The 25,804-nt window shown below is 50.8% G+C and overlaps 1 protein-coding gene across 13 annotated transcripts; it reads left to right on the top strand.

The window, feature by feature from the left end:
• The first annotated feature begins 1,999 nt into the window (after nt 1–1,999).
• LIG3 (DNA ligase 3) lies at nt 2,000–24,830 on the top strand. Of its 13 annotated transcripts, none has more exons than XM_081584351.1 (20): nt 2,000–2,796; nt 4,410–4,960; nt 6,908–7,051; nt 9,738–9,944; nt 10,560–10,711; nt 11,529–11,695; nt 11,802–11,879; nt 12,425–12,593; nt 13,987–14,142; nt 15,432–15,563; nt 15,946–16,025; nt 16,980–17,067; nt 17,747–17,824; nt 18,069–18,192; nt 20,396–20,538; nt 20,880–20,954; nt 21,622–21,791; nt 22,186–22,451; nt 22,809–22,891; nt 24,115–24,830. In XM_081584351.1, exons 2-20 carry the CDS (start codon nt 4,414–4,416, stop codon nt 24,346–24,348), a joined length of 3,093 nt encoding a protein of 1,030 aa, XP_081440477.1. In that variant the 5' UTR covers nt 2,000–2,796; nt 4,410–4,413; the 3' UTR covers nt 24,349–24,830. The 13 variants fall into 13 exon arrangements, with proteins under 13 accessions (XP_081440477.1, XP_081440476.1, XP_081440481.1 ...); XM_081584350.1 differs by having other exon boundaries at nt 2,000–2,103; XM_081584355.1 differs by having other exon boundaries at nt 2,000–2,103; nt 21,622–21,768; nt 22,244–22,451; nt 23,058–24,830.
• The last annotated feature ends 974 nt before the right edge of the window (nt 24,831–25,804 follow it).

Raw genomic sequence — 25,804 nt, forward strand, 5'->3', positions numbered from 1 at the left:
ATAGTTCCCTGTCCCAGATTGTTCTTGTTTATCTATCTTATATATAGTGTGGATATGTTAATCCCAAACTCCTCATTTATCCCCCCGACCCAGCACATCTCAATAAGGACTGTCTACATTTCAAGAGCTCAACAGCCACACATGGCTAGTGATGACAGTATCTAAGAGCACAGGACAGGGAAAAAGTCAGACGCAGTCCAGTGGATGTTCAAAACACTGTAGTAAATGCAGTGACATTATGTTCAGGACTGCTGAACCTCCCGAGTTGGACTTGAACCTCCAGTGACCTTCCAGCCCCAGACCTGTTCATGCTGCCATACACAAGATACTTTGCCCACTTCAAACAGTGACCTCATGGCTGGCCTCAACCAACCAAACAATACAACCAAAACAAAATTCATCCTCTTAGTCAAAATACCTCCTGCTCTCTCATTTTCTATCTCAGTTGATGGCACCATTATCTATCTGTTCATTCAAGTCATCTACATTATATCTTTAGACAAATGAGCACTTTACCTAGAAGATAATTTAAACTTTAAATGCTTATCAAACAATGTATCCATCCCAACTAACTGAGCCTGTCCAGGGCACTTACTTTCATCTCTCACACGGGTCACTACAACCACCTTTTTCCTCCCCAGTTTTACTGTGAAGTAACTGACACACATCACTGTGTAAGTCTAAGGTATACGGTATAGTGGTTTGATATGTTGTTGTTTAGCTGCTAAGTCATGTCCGACTCTTGAGGGACCCCATGGACTGTAGCCCACCAGGCTCCTCTGTCCATGGGAATTCCCAGGCAAGAATACTGGAGTGGGTTGCCATTTCCTTCTCCATGGTTTGATATAGATACAATAAAAAACAAAAACAGAAAACTTTCCTTAACAACGTGAACCTCTTCACAAATTTTTATGGCATCCTTGTATTTGTTCAGTCACTAAGTCTTCTGCTCTGCAACCCCATGAACTGTGGCATACCAGGCTTCCCTGTCCTTCACCACCTGCCAGAATTTTATCAAACTCATGTCCACTGAGTCAGTGATGCACCCTTGTATGGTGCCATGCGAATCTGTGTCATTTCATTTTCATATTCTGCCCAATCCAGCACTGGTTGGCTAATTCCCTCACTGCTTCCTAAGGCCCTTAATGGCTCTCCATCCTCTACATAACAAAGGGCATGATCTTTTTTTTTTGGCCACAATCCAGGGCTTGCGGGATAATATTTCCCCACCAGGGACCCAAACTGCGCCCTCTGCTGTGGAAGCCGAGAGTCTTAACGACAGGATCTTTTTTACAGAGTACAGAATTTTCCTCCGGGTCTGATCTTTGCTTACCCAACAATGCCCAGTTGCTCTACCTTTCCTAGACCGTGAACAAGTTCTCTCACCTCGTCTGAGTTTGCTATCTCTTTGTAAAAACAGACGTTCCAATCTCTCAAAAAGTTGGCCTTAAAAAAAAAAAAAAAGCTAACCTGAGGTTCAAAATAAATACACTTTAAACAATACACCATCAAGGATTTATTGTACCCATGACTCCTTAATACTGTATCTGTATCTATCCAGTGCCCCTTTTCAATTCAGTAATATTTACCAAATACTTATCATGTGCTAGGCACTTTGCGGGACACAAGACAGAGAGAATACAGAAAAACAGAGTAAATCTTTGCTTTCCCCAAGCTCATTACAATGTAGTCCCTCAACCAGTATCTTTAAGGACTAGATAATCTATAACGTTAAGAGCAAATGGGCGGGGCGTAGGGGGTAAATCCCCAGAAGTTCAGAACAGGATGCGCCTCAGGGCGCCGCCACATCTCGGCACCTCTGCTTTCTCCAGCCGCAGTGGCACTTCGCGAACCAACCCCACGGCCCAACACCTAAGCCCTGGGCCTCACTTTGAGCACCCCAGCCACCTCCCACGTGGCAGGCAAGGGGCGGGGACGCGTGGCGCGGCTGCGGGGGAGCGGGGCCTGGACCTCTGCGCCTGCGCGCTGCGGCCAGCTCGAAGACCCGGATTTAAAGAGACAGGCACTACAACCATCGTGGCTGCGAGCTGCCTGTGGGCGCCTGGTACGAGGCCTGAGGTGGCGCCGGAGCGGGGAAGGCAGGTGAGGGGGCGGCGCGGCGGGGCCGGCCTGCGGGAAAGGGGGGCGGCCGGAGTGCGGGGCTCCGCGCGGCCCGGAAGCCAGCCCCCTGGTCTCCTCCCCCGCCCGCCGGCTCGCAGAGCCCCGGGGCACACCCTCCGTGACGTGGCGGCCCCCTGGGATCCTGCGGGGGTTGGCTCCCGGGACCCCCGCGGGCCCACGCCGGGGAGGCAGGGCGCCCCCGCGGGGCTCCTCCGGCCGGGTCCGCCCAGCCGCCGCCCGAGTCGGTGCGCTGCGGACGGAGCTCAGGAGCCTTTCTCTTCCCGCCGCGTCCCCTTCAGCCAAGCCCTGGCCGCCCCTCCGGGTCGCGTCGAGGGCCTGGCCTCATCTCGCCCTCCCCGCGGCCCGGCCGGTAGCCGGTGCCCGCTCCCGACAGGGGAAGCCCCCTCCGGGAGCAGCGGCCGCGGGGCTCTCACTTCCTGGCCCGGCTGCGTTCAGGCCTCAACGGTTTCCCTTCTCGACTCCCTCTGAGGAAATGCTGAGTGGCGGCCGCGGGGGTCCTGTGAGCCAGGCGGGGCTCCCCAAACGGCTCCGTGCCTACTCGTGGCCCAGCTCCTGCGGGACCCTGCGGAGGGCAGGGCGCGGCTAGGTGCACCACCCCCCCCCCGGCTCCTGGAGTCCTGGGGGGCGGCTTTTCATAAATCGCTTTCCAGGAAGGTGATGAACCCTAATTTTTTTTTTTTTCTTGAGCGCCTCTACGGGCCTCCTCTACTTTCACATACTCTGTGGTTCAGCTTCTAGGGGTTTATAGAGCCCTTTGTGAAGTTTCATGAAAACGTTGACCGTTTCTCCCCCAAAACGTACAAGGCTGAATGCTCACCTTTTGTATACATTTGCAAGGGAGTTCAGAGCCCTACCCCCCTACTCCCATTCGCCCACCCACGGACTCATTGTCATTTTCCCTCTTCCCTTGAGGTAGCTATTTTCCCTGTCTTAGGAATGAGGAAGCGGGCTCGGGGAAGTTAAGGGAAATTCTCAAAAGATAACCTAGTCCCATAACTGCACGGTCACACTTGTGCTCGCGTCTCTGATTCCCAGTTACCTGCTGTTCTCTGCATGTTCACTTCAGCAAGTAAAGCCGGCTTTTCATTATCACCCACAAGCAATTTGACGATAAAGCCGCGTGCAGGCTGAAAATAACTTCCAGTCTGTTGAAAGTTGGAACTGGGAGGATACTTTAGAAAATACGGATAAAAGAAAGTGGAGGATACTATGTGGATATGATCCTTGTTTCCATGTGGATTGATTGAGCAGTTCCTTTGATTCTTGCTGTCCAGTTACTTCAGCATTTCCAGATTGAAGATGCTGAGTTATAACCTGGCTAATTGTACACAGGGAGCCTTTGCTTAAAGGATAACAGCTTCATTGACTATATATATAAAGACTTTATTCTTAGAATGACAACTCTTTGAGTTAGGTACTATTATTATCCACATTTTACAGTTGAGGAAATTGAGGAACCCAGAGGTTAAGGAAATTACCAAGGTCATATGGCCAGTGAGCTAGGATTTGAAACCAGGGGGTTAGGTTTTAGGCTCCATTTAATTGCCTCTCAAAATAGGGCTTCTGATTAAATCCCAAATCTATATAGTGGCTTAATTATTTTCTGAGGATAACAAATATTTTATATTTCACATTAAAGACTTCCTGAAAATAATGTCTTTTTTTTTTTTTTTTTTAAGCTGCACCACTTGGCTTTCGAGATCTCAGTTCCTCCTCCAGGGTTTGAACCCTGGCCATGGCAGTGAAAGCACTGAGTCCTAACCATTAGGCTACGGGGGAACTCCGAATGTAATTTTTCTTGATAATTAAAAAGAAACTTTAGAATCTTATTATGCTAAAGGGTCACTATCCATTTTAAGGCTTAGGGTTTGCTGGTGGCCTGAGAAAGGGTTTTATGTTACTTGAATTCTCTTGCTTGTGATTTATTAGATATACATTAGATAATAGCTAAATGTTCAATTAGGTAATTGAATGTCCTGTTGCAGACTGAATTTTCCTGTACTGGAATTCTTCATCCTGTAGGCAATAAATCTTTCATACCTGGTCTTCCCTGGTGGTCCTGTGGTTAAGACTCCAAGCTTCCACTGCAGGAGGCGCCAATACAATTTCTGGTCAGGGATCGGACAGCAGCCAAAAAAAAATCCTTCATACTTTGGGAAATGTTTGGTTGGTCAGCATGGATTATTATGTTAGGATGTCAACCTTTGAGGAGATTAGAAGCCTAGCTCTCTGTAACTCACTTTTCTGCCTCTCCCCCTTCCATGCAGCTGTATGACTTTGGCTTTTAAGATCCTCTTCCCACCAACTCTCCGTGCACTCAGGAAAAAAGAACTGTGCCTATTCCGAGAACAATACCACTGGCCTGACATAAGACACTTTGGCCAGTGGTCAGAGACAGTTCTTCTTGGACACCACCTCCTCCAGAGAAGAAAGCCTGTTCTGTCCTTCCAGGAAAGCAACCTAAGACCACGTGCCACCTGCCTTGTGTTCTTGCCAAGGTCGCATGTGGGACTCTGCAGTGGCCCCTGTGAGATGGCAGAGCAACGCTTCTGTGTGGACTACGCCAAGCGTGGCACCGCCGGCTGCAAAAAATGCAAGGAAAAGATTGTCAAGGGCGTATGCCGAATCGGCAAAGTGGTGCCCAATCCCTTTTCAGAGTCGGGGGGCGATATGAAAGAGTGGTACCACATTAAATGCATGTTTGAGAAACTGGAGCGGGCCCGGGCCACCACAAAAAAAATTGAGGACCTCACCGAGCTAGAAGGCTGGGAAGAGCTGGAAGAGAACGAGAAAGAGCAGATAAGTCAGCACATCGCAGGTGGGGTGGAGAATACTGCTTTCATCTTACTGGCTCTGAGAGGCAACGAGATGAGAGTAGAGCCCAATTTCTTTCTTCCTATCTGTCTTTCTTTAAGTTTATTGTTCAGAAATAACTTCAAACTCACAGGAGTGTTGCAAGAATAAAAATAGTACATAGTACAAAGAATGTTCATGTTCACCTTTTTTTTTTTTTTGGCTGCACTGTGAGGCTTGTGGGATTTTAGTTCCGCGATCAGGGATTGAACCCAGGTCCTCAGCAGTGAGAGTGCAGAGTCCTAACCCCTGGACCTCCAGGGAATTCCCTCAGATTTACCTGTTGTTAACATTTTGCTCTCTTTGCTTTATCATTTGTGTTCATGTTTGTGCTCACTCTTATGCTCTCTTTGTTACTCTCTCCTTCCACACAGGTGACTTTTTTTCCCTAGAACCGTTTGGGCATGCATCATGGCCCCTTGCCTTTAAATACTTCAATGTGTATATCTTAAGAATAGGATGTCATGACCGTAATACAGCTATCGACCAGTAAATTTATCTTTGATATAATGCTTTAATCTACCATCTGTATTCTAGTTTTGTCAGTTGATCAGATAATTTATAACTTTTCTCTCCCTTCAGTATGGAATCCTGATACAAGATCAGGTATTGCACTTAGTTGTCGAGTCTGGCCTCCATTAATCTGAAACATCTCTGAGGTCTTTGTTTTCTTTTATGACACTGACATTTTTTAAGAAAAGAGTACCTATACTACTCCTTTTTCTCTCTCAATTTATTTTCTGTATAGACTCAGATTATTACTTTTTCCTGGTGGCTTATCATTATCCTGTACTTCATTAATTTGGTACTAAATTGTCCCATATTTGGTCAGTTGGGAATCCCTTTGAGCTAGTTTTTGTCCTTGATGTCCAGATCACTTTCTAAAAATTGTTTTAAAGTACTTCCTTGCTCTCTGGCCTAACAGTATGCTCGCTCTTAGGATTACCTATCTCAGCCGTGAAATCAGCCATTTCTCTGAAGAGTCTTTGTTCCTGTTAGTGGGGGAAATGGCATTAGAGACAAAAATGTTGATGCTCTGTGTCCTGGGTGCCATGAGATATCCTTGCTTCTGGGCCCTTTCAGCAGACAGAACTGAAAAATACATGTTTGTATATACACAAAAACATATATATACGCATACATATGTATTCAAATGTATGCATATTTTAGAAATCTGACACTGAAAAATCCAGTTAGTCCTTTCTGACCTTCAGTATCTTTGTAATAGTCATGTCTTCAATTCAGTTTAGTTCTAGTCAGTATGGGGGGACTAAAATGGACATCTGTCCTTTTTCTTTGAGAGGAAAGTGACTTCAGGGAGAAAACTAATACATTTTTTTTTCAGCTCGCCTCCTGCCCTGCCTAACCTTAGCCATTGGCTTCAGTCTTTGTCACTTCTGGACCCAGCTCATTCAGAGGAAGAAAAATACGAGGGAGAGTTAAACTGTCACACAGCTCAAATAACTCAGCAGCTGCAAGTTTTCCTGCTCATACCAGATCAACATGCTCTGTTTATCCAACTTCATTTTACTTTCTTGTTTATCTTTAAATTGGGGCTAATTCCATAAGCTGAAGTCTTCACATTTTATCTGTTGACACATGATTTCTGACTTCCTCTGAATAATCTGAAGGTTATATGTGAGATAAGGGGTGGAGAGGATTGATGAATATTTAAGTTACTAATAAAAGTAAAGAATAACTGGGTCTTTTGTCCCCAGAACACCCTCTCCCCAGTACCCTAATACCTACTACCTCCAGTCAAGAAGACCAGCCAGCCAGCAGTCACCTTTCGGTTAATACCATGGTAGTAACTTACCTAGCCAGGCTGTAAGAGCAATTGATAGAGTCTTTGAAAGCTTTCTCAGGGATTTTTCGCTGAAAGATATTTTCCCTTCTTTTTGGGGTCCTACAGATCTGTCTTCCAAGGCAACAAGCACAGCAAAGAAGAAAGTTGTTGTCCAGGCTAAGTTGACAGCCACTGGCCAGGTGGCATCTCCAGTGAAAGGTGCCTCATTTGTCACCAATTCCAATCCCCGGAAATTTTCTGGCTTTTCAGGTAAGATAGGTTAGGGCTACGTGAGCTGTCATAGTCCTCCTTTTAATTAGGTATTCTGGGAGACCAAAATTTGGTACTCTGGTTAAGAGTGACTTTTCTGTGCCATCTAGCCTCCTTAATACAGTTGACTATTGAACATCACGAGCATTAGGGGCTCCAAATCCCCTGCAGTCGAAATTCCAAATATCATTTATAGTCTGCCTTCCTTATCCAAGGTTCCACTTTATACATGGTTCCACCATACCTTCAGTTCTGCATCCCTGGATTCAATCAACTGCGGATTGCATAGTACTTATTTGCTATTGAAAAAATCAGCGTGTAAGTGGACCCATGCAGTTCAAACCCATGTTGTTCAAGAGTCAACTGTAATTTGCTTTCATCTGAGCAGAGAGGTAATGGCCAGCTAATTCTCAACGCCCCACATATATAGCATTTCTTTGTATATTTTAATCTCTGTTGCAGCAAAAAGATACTTGTTCTGTCAAGACTTTTTCCCCTTGAAGTAGTTTACTTGGATCAGACATTATTACAACCTGCCATTTACTTCCTTGTTTAGGGGTTGTTTTTTTTTTTTAATATTTATTTATTTATTTGGCTGCTCCAGGTCTTAGTTGTGGCACACGGGATTGTTCATCTTTGCTGCAGAATGCACCATCTTTAGTTTTGGCTTTTGAACTCTTAGTTGTAGCCTGTGGGATCTGGTTCCCTGACCAGGGGTCAAACCTCAGCCCCCTGCATTGGGAGCATGGAGTCTTAGCCACTGGACCACCAGAGAAGTCCCACTTCCTTGCTTTTTGATAATGGAAGAATCGTGAGAAATTGCATCCCTCCACTTGCCCAAATTGGAGACGAAAGTAGAGAAGGGAGATGTCCTGCATGTCCTTGTGTAGCAGAGAGCATTGGGCTGGGGGCTTTTGCATGTGTGGTTTCATTTGTTCTTCATTTAATGTTGGGGAGTAGTTTTATTAGGCCCATTTTATGAATAAGAAAACCAATGCTCAACATCATTATGGAGTTTTTAATAGGTACACTGGTCTGTTTAACTTCAATACCTGTGCTTTTTTACCCTCCAACCTGTTACCTGCTTCATGTGAAGACATTCCTGTGACTGCCTCAGCTAAAGAAAATAAAGTCAAAACTCATGGGCTCAGAAGTAAAAGAAGCCCGGACTTGAGGTCAGAAGACCTGGGTCCTGGTCTGAGCCTCTGTGGTGTCATCTGTGAAATGGGAATGGCAGCACCTGCCTTGTGGACCCCACGGTGTCTCACAAGGAATAAAGAAGAGAAAGTTGCAAAAACAGTGCCTGACTGTATGATTTTTTATCATTTTTGAACTCAGGTTTGCTTGGTTTTCTCCTAGTGGTCAGCCAAAGATAGAAATATGGCATGGAAATATGGAAGAGTTCAGGTGACAATAAGGGCAGTGTATTTCTGGAAGGGCCTGGTTCTCGGGAGGGAATTTCGGGGAACGCGGGTATGCCATTTCTTACAAGCTGCTGAACAGTGAGACTTTGGAGATTTTGCCCCTTAAAGTCCTCTTTAAATGCCAGGTCAGAAATGAGGATAGATTTCTAATTTACAAAGCCCATGCAAGAAGACGCTTACATCAGCAGACAGCTTGGTAATGGCTGTCTGCTGCAAGCTTTCAGGGTGAAATTTACTTTGTAAATGGTCACAAAGAGGTAACAGAGGATCACTTGAGAGTTGTTTGGGGTGTCTGGAGAAAAGTCCTCCTTGTTGCCTACCTTTTTTAAATTTTTATTTATTTATTTGTCTGTGTTGGTCTTAGTTGCAGCCTGTGGGATCTAGTTCCCTGGCCAGGGATCAAACCTGGGCCCCTGCACTGGGAACGCGGAGTCTTAGCCACAGGACCACCAGGGAAGTTCCAAAAATTGTTCTTGTTAGTCACTCTGTCGTGTCTTAACTCTTTGAGACCCCGTGGACTGTAGCCTGCCGGGCTCCTCTGTCCACAGGGATTTCCAGACAAGAACACTGGAGCAGGTTGCCATTTCCTTCTCCAGGGAATCCCTTCTGACCCAGGGATTGAACCCATGTCTCCTGCAAGTCTGCATTTCAGGCAGATTCTTTACCACTGAGCCACCATTGTTTTTACGATCAGAAAGAAGAAAAAGTGGTGCTGGGGGTGGTGGGAAGGGACAGGGGGCTAGTGGCAAGTGACTGGGAATGCTGCTCTCCTCAGGCCTTGGTCTCCTCACCAATAAGAAGTTGTTGAACTAGATCATCTTTAAGGCTTCTTCCAGTTCCAACAATCTGCAGTAGCAGTAGTTTCAGAGTAACTAAGGCATCCCTTGATTTCTTTTTCCTTCCTGATTCCAGCTTTTCTGGGTTCAGCTTTACAATTGCTCTGAGATTGTCCTGACCACTCTTGGCTTGAAAATGGCCCTTGTTCTTCAGTAAGCACTCATATAAAGAAATACACATCAACTTGTCCTTTGCTTCGGTGTGAGGCGGTTGTTTCTTTACTCTTAATAGCTGTGAGATTTGAGGAAATCACTTGACCTCTGTTTTTTTACCCACAAAATACATATGATATCTACTCCCAAAGAGTTCTTTGGGGAGATTAAGTGTAGCTACACATGGAGAACCAGCAGAGTGTCTATTAGTTTCTCTTGCTTCCTTTTCAGCAAGGCAAAATGAATCATTTCTCCCTTTTTCTCTCTCCACAGCCAAGCCCAACAACTCTGGGGAAGCCCACTCCAGCCCTACCCCTAAGATCCTTAAGACAAGTCTGTCCTCAAGCAAATGTGACCCGAAACACAAGGATTGTCTGCTGCGTGAGTTTCGGAAGTTGTGTGCCATGGTGGCTGAAAATCCTAGCTACAACACGAAAACCCAGATCATCCAGGACTTCCTTCAGAAAGGCTCAGCAGGAGGTGGGCCTCGAGCATCCTAGATGGGCTTCTCTCAAGAACTCAGAGTCGTGGCCAGCTTCATGGGCACGTGAACTGTACAGTTGCACAGGCCTTGTGCTTGGTTTAATGCTCTGCTATATTGTTGTCTTGAAATTCAGTGTGTAGCTAGATCTGTTCCAAACACATGGGCATTTTTCTTCCTTCCTTACTCTGCCCCCTAGGAGGCCAAAAGAACCTATCGCATTTGACCAAAAGGAAAATTCACTCTCCTGTTTGATTTTGGTTTTGTGAGCCACTTGTACAGCTTGGAATAGAATCTCCCAACTGTGTTCCTTTTCATTCGTCTAACAAATGATCGTTGAACATCTGTGATGTACCCATTACTGGGAACACGACAGTGAAAGTCATGGCTCTGCCCTGCAGGAGTTCATTCAGGGGCTAACAGGGAGACAGACACACAGACCCCAGCTGCTGAATGCCATGGCCTCTGCTGCTGTGGTGAAACGCACACCCTCCCCTGCGGACCTGTGCAGCGAGGGCAGCAATGTAGACATCTCTTTTGGTTCTTTGAGTTTATGTATTTATTTGTTTAAGCTCCACGTCTCAAGAAAGGTTTCTTTCTTCTGTCTCCTCCAGATGGTTTCCACGGTGACGTGTACCTAACAGTGAAGCTGCTGCTGCCGGGTGTTATTAAGAGTGTTTACAACTTGAATGATAAGCAGATTGTGAAGCTTTTCAGCCGCATTTTTAACTGCAACTCAGATGACATGACACGAGACCTAGAGCAGGTCAGAGAAAGGGGAGGGTAGGTGCATTCCAAATGGGGTTCTGCTGAGCCAGTCACCTGCACTCTCTTTTTTTTCTGGTGGGGCACATACTGTTTCAGGAAACTGAAACCCACTTGAGCAAGCTTTCATTATGAGAGGAGTTGAATGGGAGGCTACAGCTGTTAGTTTCACAAGGTTCTGAAGACTGGAGTTACATTCCTGCTGAGCCTGAGAGAAAGACCTAGACTTCGAGGGTGGATCTTAGACTTCCCACTCTCTCTCCAGGGGCTCTTGTTCTAGACCTTTATTTGGCCGCACCATGTGGCATGTATTAATAGGATCCTAGTCCCCCAAAGGGATCAAACCTGTGACTCCTGTATTGGAAGCTCGGCGTCTTAGCCACTAGCAGGGTATTCCCTCTGGGCCCTATTTTTTCCTAGCTTTTTTTTCCCTTATAATTTGGGCTTGCCATTCAGTTTTGGTTTGTTCTTGACTCCAGCCTTGGCACCTAGAAAGTTGCTGTCCAAACACCTCTGTAATCTGATGACTGTGTCTGTCTCAAAGTTCAGATTCTAACAGGACTCACATTGGCTCGACCCTGCATTAGTTCTTGTATCACTTCTCAGCTCAGAGAGGCAGCCAGATCCTGTGGTGGATGGAGGTGCCCTTTCCAGGAGCTGTGGGTGGAATAGATTCTCTAAGCGGTGATGTCGATATTTGTTGAGTTGGGGACAGGAGCGGTGATTGAAATCTCTAATTCACCTATAGTCCTGAGGGCTTGGGGGTTACACATGGCCACTTTGGGGTTGCTGCATGGTATTTTGGTTTTTGGAGACAGGGTGATGTGTCGGAGACAGTCAGAGTCTTCTTTGAGCAGAGCAAGTCTTTCCCTCCAGCTGCCAAGAGCCTCCTTACCATCCAGGAGGTGGACGAGTTCCTCCTGCGGCTCTCCAAGCTCACCAAGGAGGACGAGCAGCAACAGGCCCTGCAGGACATTGCCTCCAGGTGGTTGCACTGCCCACTGGGGATGGGCCTGGGGAGATGGAATCACTAGGGAAGGAAGGTTTGGGAGTCCAGAGCTTTTTAAGCTGAATGTGCCTCATCCCTCTAGGTGTACAGCCAATGACCTTAAGTGCATCATCAGGTTGATCAAGCATGATCTGAAGATGAACTCAGGTGCAAAACACGTGTAAGTACCAGGTTCTCTGATGGTGGAAGCTGCCCACTCCCTGTGTTGTCAGCTGGTGTCAGGACTTGGAAGCCCTGATTTGGGTTTGAATCATGATTCTGCCTTCTTCCTTCCTGTGGGACCCATCAGTTGACCTAGCTCAGCCTCCATTTTCTCATATGTTAAATGGAGATAACAGAACTCTTTTCACAAAGTTGTTAGAGTCAAACATACGGAATATGTTCAATAAGTATGGTATGAGTTGCTTGCCCACTCCAGCCCCCTCTTTGCTAGGGCAGCATCCAGGTAGCATGGTATCTCAAAAGAGCTGAGTTTTCCAAGATCTTTTTCTCCTGTGAAAGTCTTTAGACAATAGGACATAACTGCTTCCCCATATATTGGGATCCCACTAGGACATAACTGTTTCCCATGGGATCCCAATATATGGGGAAGCGGTTATGGCCTGTTGTTGCTGGATATAATATGTTGCAGCATACTGCTGCTATCCAGAGCAATAAGGTCAAGAACAGTGGTGTTTGTTTCCTTGCTCCTGTCGGCCTCGGCAGGTTAGATGCCCTAGACCCCAATGCCTATGAAGCCTTCAAAGCCTCACGCAACCTGCAGGATGTGGTGGAGCGGGTCCTCCGCAACGAGCAGGAGGTGGAGAAGGAGCCAGGCCAGAGACGATCTCTGAGAGTCCAGGCCTCTCTGATGACCCCGGTGCAGCCCATGCTGGTAAGCACGTTGCTCTTGCCCTGCTTTCTGCTCCTGTGTGAGGTTACTACCCTTCCCTGTGAGATCTGAGAGGGTATGATGCCGAAAGCTATGCAGGAAAGATGGCTGGAAGATTTGGGGAAAGGAAGAGTAGAGTTGCAGGGGGTGTTTCTCCTGGGAGAGTATGGCAGGGGGGAGATAGCGTGAGCAGTGGAAAGACCTGAGAACTCAGCCATCTCTGCCCTCAGCCAGCTGTGGAATCTTAGGTGAGGTCCTTAGTCTCTCTTGATCCTTAGGTTTCTTACATGAATGGTGTCTGAAGTGTCTACCCTGAGCGGTTCATCTGTCATCTTTCCTGAAGTCAGGTGGATGTGTGCAGTAACTCCTGAGTCTCTGTGACGTGCCCCAAAGTAGCTCTGAGAGTTGGTGACAGAGCCAGCCTTCCTGTGAGAGGGTACCTTAGGTCTCCTTTTTTTTTGTGGAAAGAGAAGAAGCTTAAGGAATGAAGACCAGCTCTCCTTGGGCCTCTGCTTGTTTCATGATAAATGGGATTTCCTTTCTGGCGTGGGTTTTCTTGTGCAGCAGGACAGTCCACGCCTGCTGCTGTGCCTGCTCTGAGAGCCTTTGTATTGTTTCAGTGGGGTGCACTGCTTTTTATGAAACAGTCTTATGGTGTTTTCCTGAAGTCCTGGTCTAGGGTTCTGTGTTGGGATAGCCAGCACCAAAATAGTAAGATCTCCACTTGAGGGACAGGACTAGTCACCTCCATTAGTAGACTCTCTGATTTTTTTTTTCTTTTTTTTTTTTTTGTTTGACTTTCTGATTTTTATAAGAATTTTTTTTGGAATCTGTTCCACAGTCTGTCATTTGAAGCGTGGCATAGCTTATACTGGGCTTCCCTGGTGGCTCAGTGGTAAAGAATCCACCTACCAATGCAGGAGATGCAGGTTTGATCCCTGGGTCGGGAAGATCCCCTGGAGAAGGAATTGGCAACCCACTCCAGTATTCTTGCCTGGGAAACACCGTGGACAGAGGAGCCTGGCAGGCTACAGTCCATGGGGTCACAAAAGAGTCAGATATAACTTAGTGACTAAAAAGCAACAATAGGTTATACAGCTTAGTGGTTAACCACCCAGGCTTTGGAGTTGGGTTTAGACTCACATCTCATTCCTGCCATTCACTAGCTGTGTAATAGAAAGTGGGCACTTAACCTCTGTGAATTTCAGTTTTCTCATTCATAAAGTGAAAACAATATATTGGAATATGACGCTACCCAGCCGTTCCCACTCCCTCCTGCCCCAAGGGTGTGCTCTGGCTGAGGGTCCCTGGGCTCTGCGCTGTCCCTGCTGAGCCCCCTCTCTGGGAGGAGTGCCTGTAAGTCTCCAGGCTTGTCTCCCCGTCCCCCACCCCCAAGGCCGAGGCCTGCAAGTCCATCGAGTATGCCATGAAGAAGTGTCCGAACGGCATGTTCTCTGAGATCAAGTATGATGGGGAACGAGTCCAGGTGCATAAGAAGGGGGACCACTTCAGCTACTTCAGCCGCAGTCTCAAGCCCGTCCTGCCACACAAGGTACAGACCCCTTCCTTTCTGCCGGGACTCTTCTTCTACCTGTCCCTAAGGATCTCAAAGCCTGTGTTCCATTGCCATTCCAGCTCTGGTGCAAAATAGAATCTGTTTTGTATTTGTTGAAAGAATGAATTGATTTATTCATTTTTGGAATCTTCCAATAATGTGGGGCTGCTCAGGAGGAACAGCCCAAGAGCGTAGCTGGGGGCAGCCGTCGTGGAGCCTAGAGGCAGTGACGTCAGGACAGCGAGTTCAGCTGGTGACGACTTGCCGTGCTTGTCCTCTGCCTTTCTAGGTCCTGTGTGCTATTTGTTCAACTTTTTTTTTTTTTTAATTTTTTAATGTTTTGTCTGTGCCACACAGCATACAGGATCTTAGCTCCTCCACCAGGGAGCAAACCCATGCCCCCTGCAGTGGAAGCACAGAGTCTTGGCCACTGGACTAGCAGGGAAATCCCCTGTTCAACAGATATTTATCAAGGGGTTATGCCGGGCACTGTCTAAGGTAGTGGGCATCCAGCATTTAAGGGAAAATTTTTAAAAAGGACAGAAGTTCTGTGCCTCCAGAGGCTTACATTCTGAGACCCCGGCTCCTGCCCTTAGTCAGGGCATTGAGAACCTCACCCCTCGGCCCTTCTCAGCTCCTGGGGCCTCTGGGAGCCCTTGGGGGTGTGTCCAGGGAAAAGCCGTGGGCACAGCTGGCTCCAGTAGCTGAGGGTGGGTGGCCCTCCTGTCCCTGCTTCCCCTTCTGTCTTTGCTCAGAGTCCCGGGGGAGGGGACGTTCACATCCTTACCCAGCCTCACCTGCCTGGGCAGTCAGGCCAGGCCGTCGGTTTCGAGTGTTTCTGAGAGCTGAGCACGCCCTTCTCAAGAGCATTAGTGAAGACCCTCCTCATATTTTCTTGCTGCTCCTAAGGGAGTTCATTTCTCTCTTTCCATCCTTTTTCCCACTGGTCTGTTCTCCTGCACAAATCCCGCCTGCCCACCTTCCCTCCCTCTGTTCCATGTTTGTCTGCCTCTCTTCTTCCCCTCATTTTCACCTTCAGTCTTTTCCTTTTTCCTGCAAATTCTCTGCAGCCTATAGAAAGTGACCCCAGTGTGAGCTGACCTCTTCCAGGGTCTGGGCCAAGGTCCTGAAACATAGCTGATTGTTCTGTCTGGCCAGCTGCCGAGACCTAAGTCTGTTTTGCACATCAGCTAGGCTGGCGCATGTTGGTGTTCTGTGTTCCCTCAGGGGCCCGGCTTTTCCTTTCTGTGTCCTGGCTCCCTCCTGAGTGACCCTTCTGCCTCCAGGTGGCTCACTTTAAGGACTTCATCCCCCGGGCTTTCCCTGGGGGCCACAGCATGATCTTGGACTCTGAGGTGCTCCTGATCGACAACAGGACGGGCAAACCACTGCCCTTTGGGACTCTGGGAGTGCACAAGGTACTGGCTCAGGCCCAGTGAGTGAGAGTGAGTGTGTACACGTGTGCATGCTTTCAATCCAATGCAGAGGAACATACCACTTACTTAGGGTCAAGCTTATCTTCATCTTTGAATTGTTACTGACTTCAGCCCTAAGTTTAGATGTGTTTTGTTTTTGTGTTTTGCATAAAAATGACCTTATAGTGGCAACTGGCTTATAATTGGGTCAGTCTCCACTTAGGACGGTCTGCTAAGTGCCCTTATGGCCCAGGGGCTTCACAACACAAATAGGCATTATGTACCATACGCTTCAGAGGGTCTGTGAAAGTGGACTGGTTCTCTCGTGTTTCATGCCCTCTTATTTTTATCCCTCATGTACCTACTACCTCATTTTCCCTTACAGAAAGCTGCCTTCCAGGATGCTAATGTCTGCCTGTTTGTTTTTGATTGTATCTACTTCAATGATGTCAGCTTGATGGATAGGTGAGGAGTCTATTTTTGATTCCTGGGTAGGGAGGTGTGGGGGGCTTCAGACTGGGAAAGAGAGAGGGCAAGAGGCTGGTGCAAGTGCCTCTGGGCCCAGGAGCTGCAGTGGGAAGGAGCCGAGAGGGAGCACAATTACTGCACAGCCAGCTCCCCATTCAGTGTTAGGAAGAGCCAGTGTGTTGATTAGATCTCAACTCTGAAAGCTTAAGTCACAAAGGAAACCCCGCTACCCACAGCAAAATGGACTCTTGACGAGATACCAACTACAAGCAGTGTAGGGTTTCAGTTTATCTCTTCAAAATCACCTCTGGGTGCATAAGGCAGATGAATTTCAGCTCAGAGACTTTAGTCTTGGAAGAGGCTGACAACCAGAAGCTTGGGATTGTCAAGCTCTGTGGTTGGGACCACCTTAGGGACAACTCGCAGTCTTGACCTCTTGAGTCCCAGAAACCATTTTGGCCCCTTCCTCCCTTAGAGAGGCATCCCTGCCCCCACCCCTACCCTAACCCACATCCTGAGTGTGGAGAGGAAGTGAGATGGAACAGAACTGCCAGGGTAGGAGCTGGGGTTTGGGCTTGAGGTCCTGAGGCCTGTCAGCCTGCTGACCCAAGCACAGCCCGCCTGGGGCCTGCAGTGAGACAGGGTGCAGCAAAGGAGAGTCAGGATTATTTTTCAAAGGGGACCAGGGTTTATATAGTCTGTCTGGGCTGATGAGGTAGAGACAGGACCTATAACAATGAAGTAACTCTGTGCCGCAACTCATAACTGTTCGTCTTTGGTCCTGATGGAGCCCTGGTCACCCTGAGCAGGCAGAACTCACAGACACGAGGGCCCGGAGCCATGGCAGACCTCTCAGGAAACCACAGTCCATCATTGTCCCCTCTCTCCTCAGAACTCTGGGGGGGTGGGGGGAGCATCCTGGCCTGACCTCAGCTCTCCTGTCCCCCTCAGGCCTCTGTGTGAGCGGCGGAAGCTTCTTCATGACAACATGGTGGAAATTCCCAACCGGATCATGTTCTCAGAAATGAAGCAAGTCACAGTGAGTGAGGATCCTACCCTCGGCAGTGTCCTCGTGATTTGAAAGCAGAGCAGAGCTCCCCATGGGTCAGACGTGGTTGGGAGAATGAGTATTAGTTATTTTCTTAAGAGGGAGGCTGATGTGGATACGAGCAGACCTTGGAGATATTGTAGGTTTGGTTCTAGACCACCACAGTAAAGCAGTATCACAAGAAAATAAGTCATGTAACTTATGAATTCCCAATGCGTAGAAAAGTTACGTTAATACTCTAGTCTATTAGGTATGCAATAGCATTATGTATAAAAAAGCAATGTACATACCTTAACTAAAAATACTACTAAAAAATGCTTACCATTATCTGACAACATTTTTTAAAAAAAATAAGAAAACACAGTATCTGCAAAATGTGGTAAAGCGGTAAAGCAAAGCACAGGGAGACAGGCTCTGCCGGTGTTCGTGTGCTAGTCCCCACCCGGGAGGGCAGGGCATGAAAGGTCCTTCCCAGATGGGCGCCCAGAGTCACAGCCGAGCAGCTCTCTGGTTGGTCCCTGCTCTGCTGGCCCTTCTGTTCCTTGTATTCAAGTCAGGGTGTTTCCAGCAGGCACTTTGCTAGTGTGTGAAAAGGAACCACCTCTACCTTGCTTCCATAGCCCTTCTCTGTTCTCACGTCAACCTCAGTGTCTCTCCTGTTCTCCCTCAGAAAGCTTCCGACTTGGTGGACATGATCAACAGGGTGATCCGAGAGGGGCTGGAAGGGCTGGTGCTGAAGGATGTAAAGGTAAGATGGTCACATCCTTTGCTTTCTTCTGCCCTGGCCAGGGCGTGGCAGTGGTAGTTTGAGGTGCTTGCGGGAGGGTGCCTTTGCAGGATTCTGGATCTAAAGGCTGGGTTTATGTTTGTCTTCTGAAGTGCCTTGATGGAGTGGGAGGGCACTGCGACAGATCCAGGGTGTCTTGTGAGCAGGTAAAAAAGCCCACCCTCGCAGATCCTCCATTGTCATTTGTGGTCTCTCTTCTCCTCAGGGTACATATGAGCCTGGAAAACGTCACTGGCTGAAAGTGAAGAAAGACTATTTGAACGAGGGTGCCATGGCCGACACAGCTGACCTGGTGGTGCTTGGGGCCTTCTACGGGCAAGGGAGCAAAGGTCAGGGTGGCCTCTGGCCCCTGGGATGGTGCTTATTTGAAAGGCACCACTCAAGGCATACGCCAGCCTTTTTCCTGGCTGGACGTGCTAGCACGGCCAGTCGTGACATCCGGAGCTCTGGCTTAGGGGCCGACCTCGCCCGTGCCGCCCCAGGCAGGAACAGGGAGTGCTGCAGACCCAGGCAGGGAGAGGTCAGGCGAGAGTGCCCTGGGCTCGCCGGCCCAAAAAGACACCAGCCACTGTTTCTTCAAGGCCTGGTGGCTTTCTCCTCAGGGAAGATCTCCATTTCCTAACTGGAAGGGAAGCTGGGGTCTGAAGAACTAGTACTCCTGGCATCTTTCTGGGTGCCAGGTGCTATTCAGTTCCTTTTAGTACAGCGTTCGGTGTGATCGTCCCGAATTCAGTGAAGTTGGAACTCAAAAAGGTTAACCTCACATGGCCAGTAAGAAGTGGATCCATCAGGAGGTGGTCTCCAGCGCCCTGACGCCGAAGCCCGGGCCCCTTCCTCCACAGGCTGCCTCTCACAGGGCCGGCGGGTGCCCCCGCCCCCAACCCAGACCCCCTCCCCAGGTGGCATGATGTCCATCTTCCTCATGGGTGGCATGATGTCCATCTTCCTCATGGGTGGCATGATGTCCATCTTCCTCATGGGCTGCTATGACCCGGGCAGCCAGCCCCCACCCCCAACCCCGTCCCCCCTCCCCAGGTGGCATGATGTCCATCTTCCTCATGGGTGGCATGATGTCCATCTTCCTCATGGGCTGCTATGACCTGGGCAGCCAGCCCCCACCCCCAACCCCGTCCCCCCTCCCCAGGTGGCATGATGTCCATCTTCCTCATAGGTGGCATGATGTCCATCTTTCTCACGGGTGGCATGTCCATCTTCCTCACGGGTGGCATGATGTCCATCTTCCTCATGGGTGGCATTATGTCCATCTTCCTCATGGGTGGCATGATGTCCCTCTTCCTCACGGGTGGCATGATGTCCATCTTCCTCATGGGCTGCTATGACCCGGGCAGCCAGCCCCCGCCTCCAACCCCGTCCCCCTCCCCAGGTGGCATGATGTCCCTCTTCCTCATGGGTGGCATGATGTCCATCTTCCTCATAGGTGGCATGATGTCCATCTTCCTCATAGGTGGCATGATGTCCATTTTCCTCATGGGTGGCATGATGTCCATCTTCCTCACGGGCGGCATGATGTCCATCTTCCTCATGGGCTGCTATGACCCAGGCAACCAGCCCCCGCCCCCAACCCCGTCCCCCCTCCCCAGGTGGCATGATGTCCATCTTCCTCATGGGCTGCTATGACCCGGGCAGCCAGCCCCTGCCCCCAACCCCGTCCCCCCTCCCCCCTCCCCAGGTGGCATGATGTCCCTCTTCCTCACAGGTAGCATGATGTCCATCTTCCTCATGGGCTTCTATAACCCAGGCAGCCAGCCCCCGCCCCCAACCCCGTCCCCCCTCCCCCCTCCCCAGGTGGCATGATGTCCATCTTCCTCATGGGTGGCATGATGTCCCTCTTCCTCACAGGTAGCATGATGTCCATCTTCCTCATGGGCTGCTATGACCCAGGCAGCCAGCCCCCGCCCCCAACCCCGTCCCCCTCCCCAGGTGGCATGATGTCCATCTTCCTCATGGGCTGCTATGACCCGGGCAGCCAGCCCCCGCCCCCAACCCCGTCCCCCCTCCCCCCTCCCCAGGTGGCATGATGTCCCTCTTCCTCACAGGTAGCATGATGTCCATCTTCCTCATGGGCTGCTATGACCCGGGCAGCCAGCCCCCGCCCCCAACCCCGTCCCCCCTCCCCCCTCCCCAGGTGGCATGATGTCCCTCTTCCTCATGGGTGGCATGATGTCCCTCTTCCTCACAGGTAGCATGATGTCCATCTTCCTCATGGGCTGCTATGACCCAGGCAGCCAGCCCCCGCCCCCAACCCCGTCCCCCTCCCCAGGTGGCATGATGTCCCTCTTCCGCACAGGTGGCATGATGTCCATCTTCCTCATGGGCTGCTATGACCCGGGCAGCCAGCCCCCGCCCCCAACCCCGTCCCCCCTCCCCCCTCCCCAGGTGGCATGATGTCCCTCTTCCTCACAGGTAGCATGATGTCCATCTTCCTCATGGGCTTCTATGACCCAGGCAGCCAGCCCCCGCCCCCAACCCCGTCCCCCTCCCCAGGTGGCATGATGTCCCTCTTCCGCACAGGTGGCATGATGTCCATCTTCCTCATGGGCTGCTATGACCCGGGCAGCCAGAAGTGGTGCACCGTCACCAAGTGCTCGGGGGGCCACGACGACGCAACGCTCGCCCGCCTGCAGACGGAGCTGGACATGGTTAAGATCAGTAAGGTGAGGGCGCCCCGGGGGCCCTGGGCTCAGGACCCAGCACCGCGTCTGAGACGGGCAGTGTTGTTGGGGGTCGGGGGGTGGAGCTGCAGGTCTGCTCTGTCTCCACAGAAAAGAGCTGCTGCTTGCATAGGAGCAGTGTTAGGCCCTCAAATCCTCTGAGGACCTACCCTGTGGAAACTGGCCTGCATGCCCTCCAGGCCACAGCCTCTCTGGGCAGGGAGGATGCCAGGGGTGAGGGGCAGCCTTTTGTGATAAGTCACCTCTCCTCACAAGCCTGTGACCAAGAGCGCACTTAAGTCCTGTTTTGGCAACAGCCCAGGACAGCATCTTTTCTCCTCTAGGATCCCAGCAAGATACCCAACTGGTTGAAAATCAATAAGATCTACTACCCTGACTTCATCGTTCCAGACCCAAAGGTATTATCCTGTGGCCTGGGGTCCTCCGGCCTTCAAAATGAGCTTGTACATTCTCTAGTGCCACAGAGACGTCATCTCAGCATCACTGACAGTCCACCCCGGAATGGAGAGCGGGACTGTTTAGCCAGGTGACAGGCACAGAAATGACCAGTCAACACTGAGGGGTCATCCTCACTAAAGAGGAAGGGCCTCTCCTTCTTCGAGTCACAGAGGGTCTGTTCGAGACGTGACCTGGCCCAGTCCTTCCTGCACTGACAGAAGCTGAGGCCCAGGGAAGAAACGGGATTTCGCTGGGCCACACAGCACCAGCAGTGGGGCTAGAACTTGTCTCCCTCCTGTTACCCACTGCTGTTTTGGTTTTAATTGTGCTCTATTGCTTTTAGCTGGGCTTCCAGGTGAGGCTCAGTGGTAAAGAATCCGCCTGCCAAGCAGGAGACACAGGTTCATTCCCTGGGTCAGGAAGATCCCATGGAGGAGGACAGGGCAACCCACTCCAGTCTTCTTGTCTGGAGAATCCCATGGACAGAGGAGCCTGGCAGGCTACAGTCTATGGGGTCACAAAGAGTCAGACACAACTTAGCAACTAAACAGCAGCATCAGCATTGCTTTTACCTGGTTGGAAGGTGTTTTCTACTTAACCAGTGAATGACCTGACTTCTCCTGACAGAAAGCTGCCGTGTGGGAGATCACAGGGGCTGAATTCTCGAAATCTGAGGCTCACACAGCCGATGGTATCTCTATCCGATTCCCTCGCTGCACCCGAATCCGTGATGATAAGGACTGGAAGTCCGCCACGAACCTCCCCCAACTCAAGGTGCCAGCGCCTGGGCTGCGCGTGTGTCCTGTTCCCCCCTCTCCGAGCTTTGGCACCCAGGGCACCTGACCTCCTGCATTCTCGTCTCCTCCTTTCTCCAGCATGCTCAGAGGGGCCAGGAGGGCAGTTACTAGAAAGGGAGAGCAGCACATCCCCCCCGGAGAGAGCTCTGCCTGCATCAGGCCCCTTGGGCAGCCCTGGGTCGTCTCACAGCCTCCTGGGGAGGACTTGCCCCCCAGGCTACAGTCGCCACGCTGCTGAGAAGAACTGGGGAACAGGGAACAGTGATCTGTGCAGATTACTCCAGAAACAGGGCCAGAGCTAGAAAAGCACCAAGGAAGCCAGCTCCCTTTGCCTGCTGTGTGTCCTCCTCCCCTCATTTTCCTCAGCCCCGTGCACCTAAAACAGACCACACAGATTGCTTGAGCCCCGAGGCTGGGAAAGGAGGGATAACCCAACACTCTCCCCCTCTCAGGAGCTGTACCAACTGTCCAAGGAGCGGGCGGCCTTCGCCATAATGGCCGGGGACGAGGGGAGCTCCACCACCGGGAGCAGCAGCGGGGAGAACGAGGGCACCTCAGGGCCGGCTGTGCCTCACAAGGCCCCCAGAGCCTCCCCCAACCCGCCTCCCGCCAGCGCTAAGAAGGCTGGGGTCAGGCCGGGCAGCTGCACCAGCAGAGGTGGTAAGGAGGGAAGGAGGGGGCTGTGGCACTGAGGAGTGGATGTGGGGACAGGGACCCAGGACTGGGACCCCCTGCCCACCAGCTGGCATTGGCTGCGTTCTTGCTGTGTGTGCATCCGACGGCCAGCCGCTGATCTGCAGGTTACCCTCCTGCTCTGTACACCTGACAGGGCCCCGGAGAGCCCATGGGAGCTGAGGATGAGCCTCCTCTGAGCTCCAGGCTCAGCAGACAGCCCTTCCTGTCCCACCCGTGCTGATAGCAGAGGGGCCTGCCCTTCTCTTTGCTCCCCTGACTTCAGGGACCATTATCACCGCTTCTGCCCTCTTCTTCATTCTCACCCCGAGCTCTCACCTGCAGGCAACCCACCAACTGCAAAGCCCTCCCCTGTGAGAGTGGGAGTGAAGCGGAAGGCTCCAGATGCGACCCCGTGCCAAGCCAAGGTGAGGGCGAGCGCCCTGCGTTCCCAGCCCTTTGCACTTGGGTGCTGAGCGATGAGCAAGGTGTGGTCGGGCTGACTGCCCACCCCCCGCCCTCCTGCAGCTCCCCTGGCCTTGGGCAGGGCCGAGGTCCGGTGGCTCCACCCTGTGCCCTCTTGTTGCCTTGCAGAGGCAGCCAGCCAGCAAGCAGAGAGGAAGGAGAGCTGTGCCCACAGGCAGGAGATAAAACAGCTGGCCCAGCCGGCAGGCTGCAGGGACCCACCCAGCTGCCGTCCCAAATCCCAGTTGACATTAAAGGGGAGAAAGCCCAGCCTGGGTGTGGGAGTGCAGCTGTGTGAGTTTGTGAACAGAGCCAGCCAGTGAGGAGCGGGAGAGGTCGCTGGTTGAGTGACCGTCCTCCTCCTCCTCTCGCACTCCATTGTCAGTTTGGTTTGACAATGACTATTGAGCACTTACCGAGGCCAGTGACTCTCGGTTCCACCCTGGAGGCGCTGATGGCTCAGAGGCAGATAGAGGTGTAGGCATCTGGTCACGGCTGGGAGGCTGTGTCACCCCCGCCCCCTGCCCCCAGCAGTCAGTGTGGAGGTCACAATACCCAGGCCCTGAACCCAGTCACCATGGCGCCCAGAGAACCTTGCCGTCTTTCCCCTACTTGGAAGCCCTGGAATCCATCATAGTCATGAGCAGGGCTTCTGGCCCTTTGGCCAGCTAGCGCACACAGGACTGCTCGTGGATCGGGCAGCATCACTCTGAGCCCCACAGGCCCTGCCCACCAGTCCTTGGGTGGTTCTTGAGAAGTGTGCTTCCGCTTTTCCAGGTCCCTTTGGGGACCCGTCCCCTCAACCTTCTTTTCTCTCAGCAAGGATGGAAAGGCATGTCGGTCATGTGTAACCTGGAGTGGCTGGCGGATGGGGGTTTTTGGTTTTTTATCATTACTTGGCTGCTCCAGATCTTAGTTGTGGCACATGGGGTCCTTACTTGTAGCACGTGGGACCTAGTTCCCTGATGAGGGATCAAACTTGGGCCCCATGCACTGGGAGCTCAGTCTTAGCCACCAGACCACCCAGGGAAGTCCCAGGATGGGGGTTTTCCGCCTTTACCCTTTCTCCTGTAAAAGCTCTCCCCATGTGTCCTGACTGCTAGTCTCCATCGCTCAGCTCCTTCCCAAGCGGGGTCAGAGCCATCTGCCCCAGCCCAGCCCAGCCCTGACTGCTGTGCGTTTGCAGGTGCTACTGGACATCTTCACTGGAGTGCGGCTCTACCTGCCGCCCTCCACGCCAGACTTCAGCCATCTCAGACGCTACTTTGTGGCATTCGATGGGGACCTGGTGCAGGAATTTGACGTGGGCTCAGCCACACACGTGCTGGGTGGCGGGGACAAGAACCCTGAGGCCCAGCAGGTCTCCCCGGAGTGGATTTGGGCGTGCATCCGGAAACGGAGGCTGGTGGCTCCTTGCTAGGACTGCTGCCTGCCCCTCCCTCGGGCTCTGCTCCCCACCGCACTGCTTCTGGACTGGGCTCTGGCCAGGCAGGCGGGCGTTCTCTTCTCCAAGCTATGCATCTTCCAGACTGGAGTGAGTTGCTGTGTACCACCAGTGAAGTCAGGTTCTCCTGCCAGTTTACATAGGTCTTTCAGATCTGGGTGCTGGTTTTGACCTTTTTTTTCTCTCCTTTAAAAAGCTTTTTTTTTTTTTTAAGAGAAAAATGGAACCCTCTCGGAGTTATCTGTGTCCTTCCCCAAACACCTCCTATAATTCTAGTGATTAAGGAGTGGAGGGGAGGCTGGCTATTGAAGTTCCCCTTCTACTTCCAGGCTCATTTTAAAGTTGTATTTAAAAGAGTATCCTCAGAAATGCTTACTTGTATTCAAGTACAATACAAAACTTGTATTCAGCCTGGCCATTTTTGCCAGGAATGAAATTGCATCTGAAAGAAAACAAAATGGATTTTTATATCTTCTTTCTCCATGTTCTCCTACTGAACAATGTGTGGGTCCCGGTTTGAAGGGAGGGGACCAGGACCAGGTAGGAAGGACAGGGAGGTGGTGTGGGCTTCCGGGGCCACGGGCTCAGGAGGAGCTGCCCCCACCCCATCTGCAAACAAGACCTAAGGACAAATCTCCACAGCCTGCTTATAGAGAATGGCTCCTGTGCCACTTGAGGTGGATTTATTTGAATAAAGGGAAAACAATTCAGCATAGACAAATCCAGTTCAGTAGAACTTTCTGTGGCACTGGAAGAAGCATCCTGAAAACCTCCACTGGCTGACGGGAACCAACCACATTCAGCTGCTGAGCATGTGAAACATGCTGGTAACACAACCAAGGAGCTGAACTTAGCCATTTTCATCAGCTTCAGGTAGTCACGTGAGGCTTATGACGCTCACCGTGGACATTGCAGGTATAGACAGAGCTGGTTCGTAGCAAGCCCTGAAACTAAACAGCTGTAACCTGAAAGGCACGGGGACCAGAAGTGCACCTAAATCGTAAGGTTGCTGAAAAGAGTAAGGGAACTGAAGGTGCAGCTGCACACATGGTGATCTAGAGTTGGGAAAATCAGCCCAGGTGTGTGGTCCTGACCCTGCTTGGGAGGGTGGGCCTGGCCTCTGCCTTCAGGGCCCGTCAGACACCACCACAGCCTTGTGCCTGCGCGTTACTGCACTCTAATCTGAGTGCAGGCTCCTCACGTCACCATCTGGTCCTGCTGAGGGTCCATCCTGTTTTATCAACAAGTTGGCAGGCTGCTTGTCTGACCCCTGGAAGTGAGGTTACTGTGACGACCTCTGGAGCATACTTGAGTAGGAGGCTAAGCAGGGGCCACTGCCTAAGCCTCCAGGGTAATCAGCTAAGGTCACTTCAGCCTGACTGACCTGGGTTCCCACCTGCTGCTTGCAGTGTGTTAGGAGGAAGGTGCAGGG

The sequence above is a fragment of the Giraffa tippelskirchi genome, chromosome 3 (genome assembly GCF_054371585.1).
Source record: "Giraffa tippelskirchi isolate mGirTip1 chromosome 3, T2T-mGirTip1v1.2.pri, whole genome shotgun sequence".
NCBI classification, from domain to species: Eukaryota; Metazoa; Chordata; class Mammalia; order Artiodactyla; family Giraffidae; genus Giraffa; species Giraffa tippelskirchi.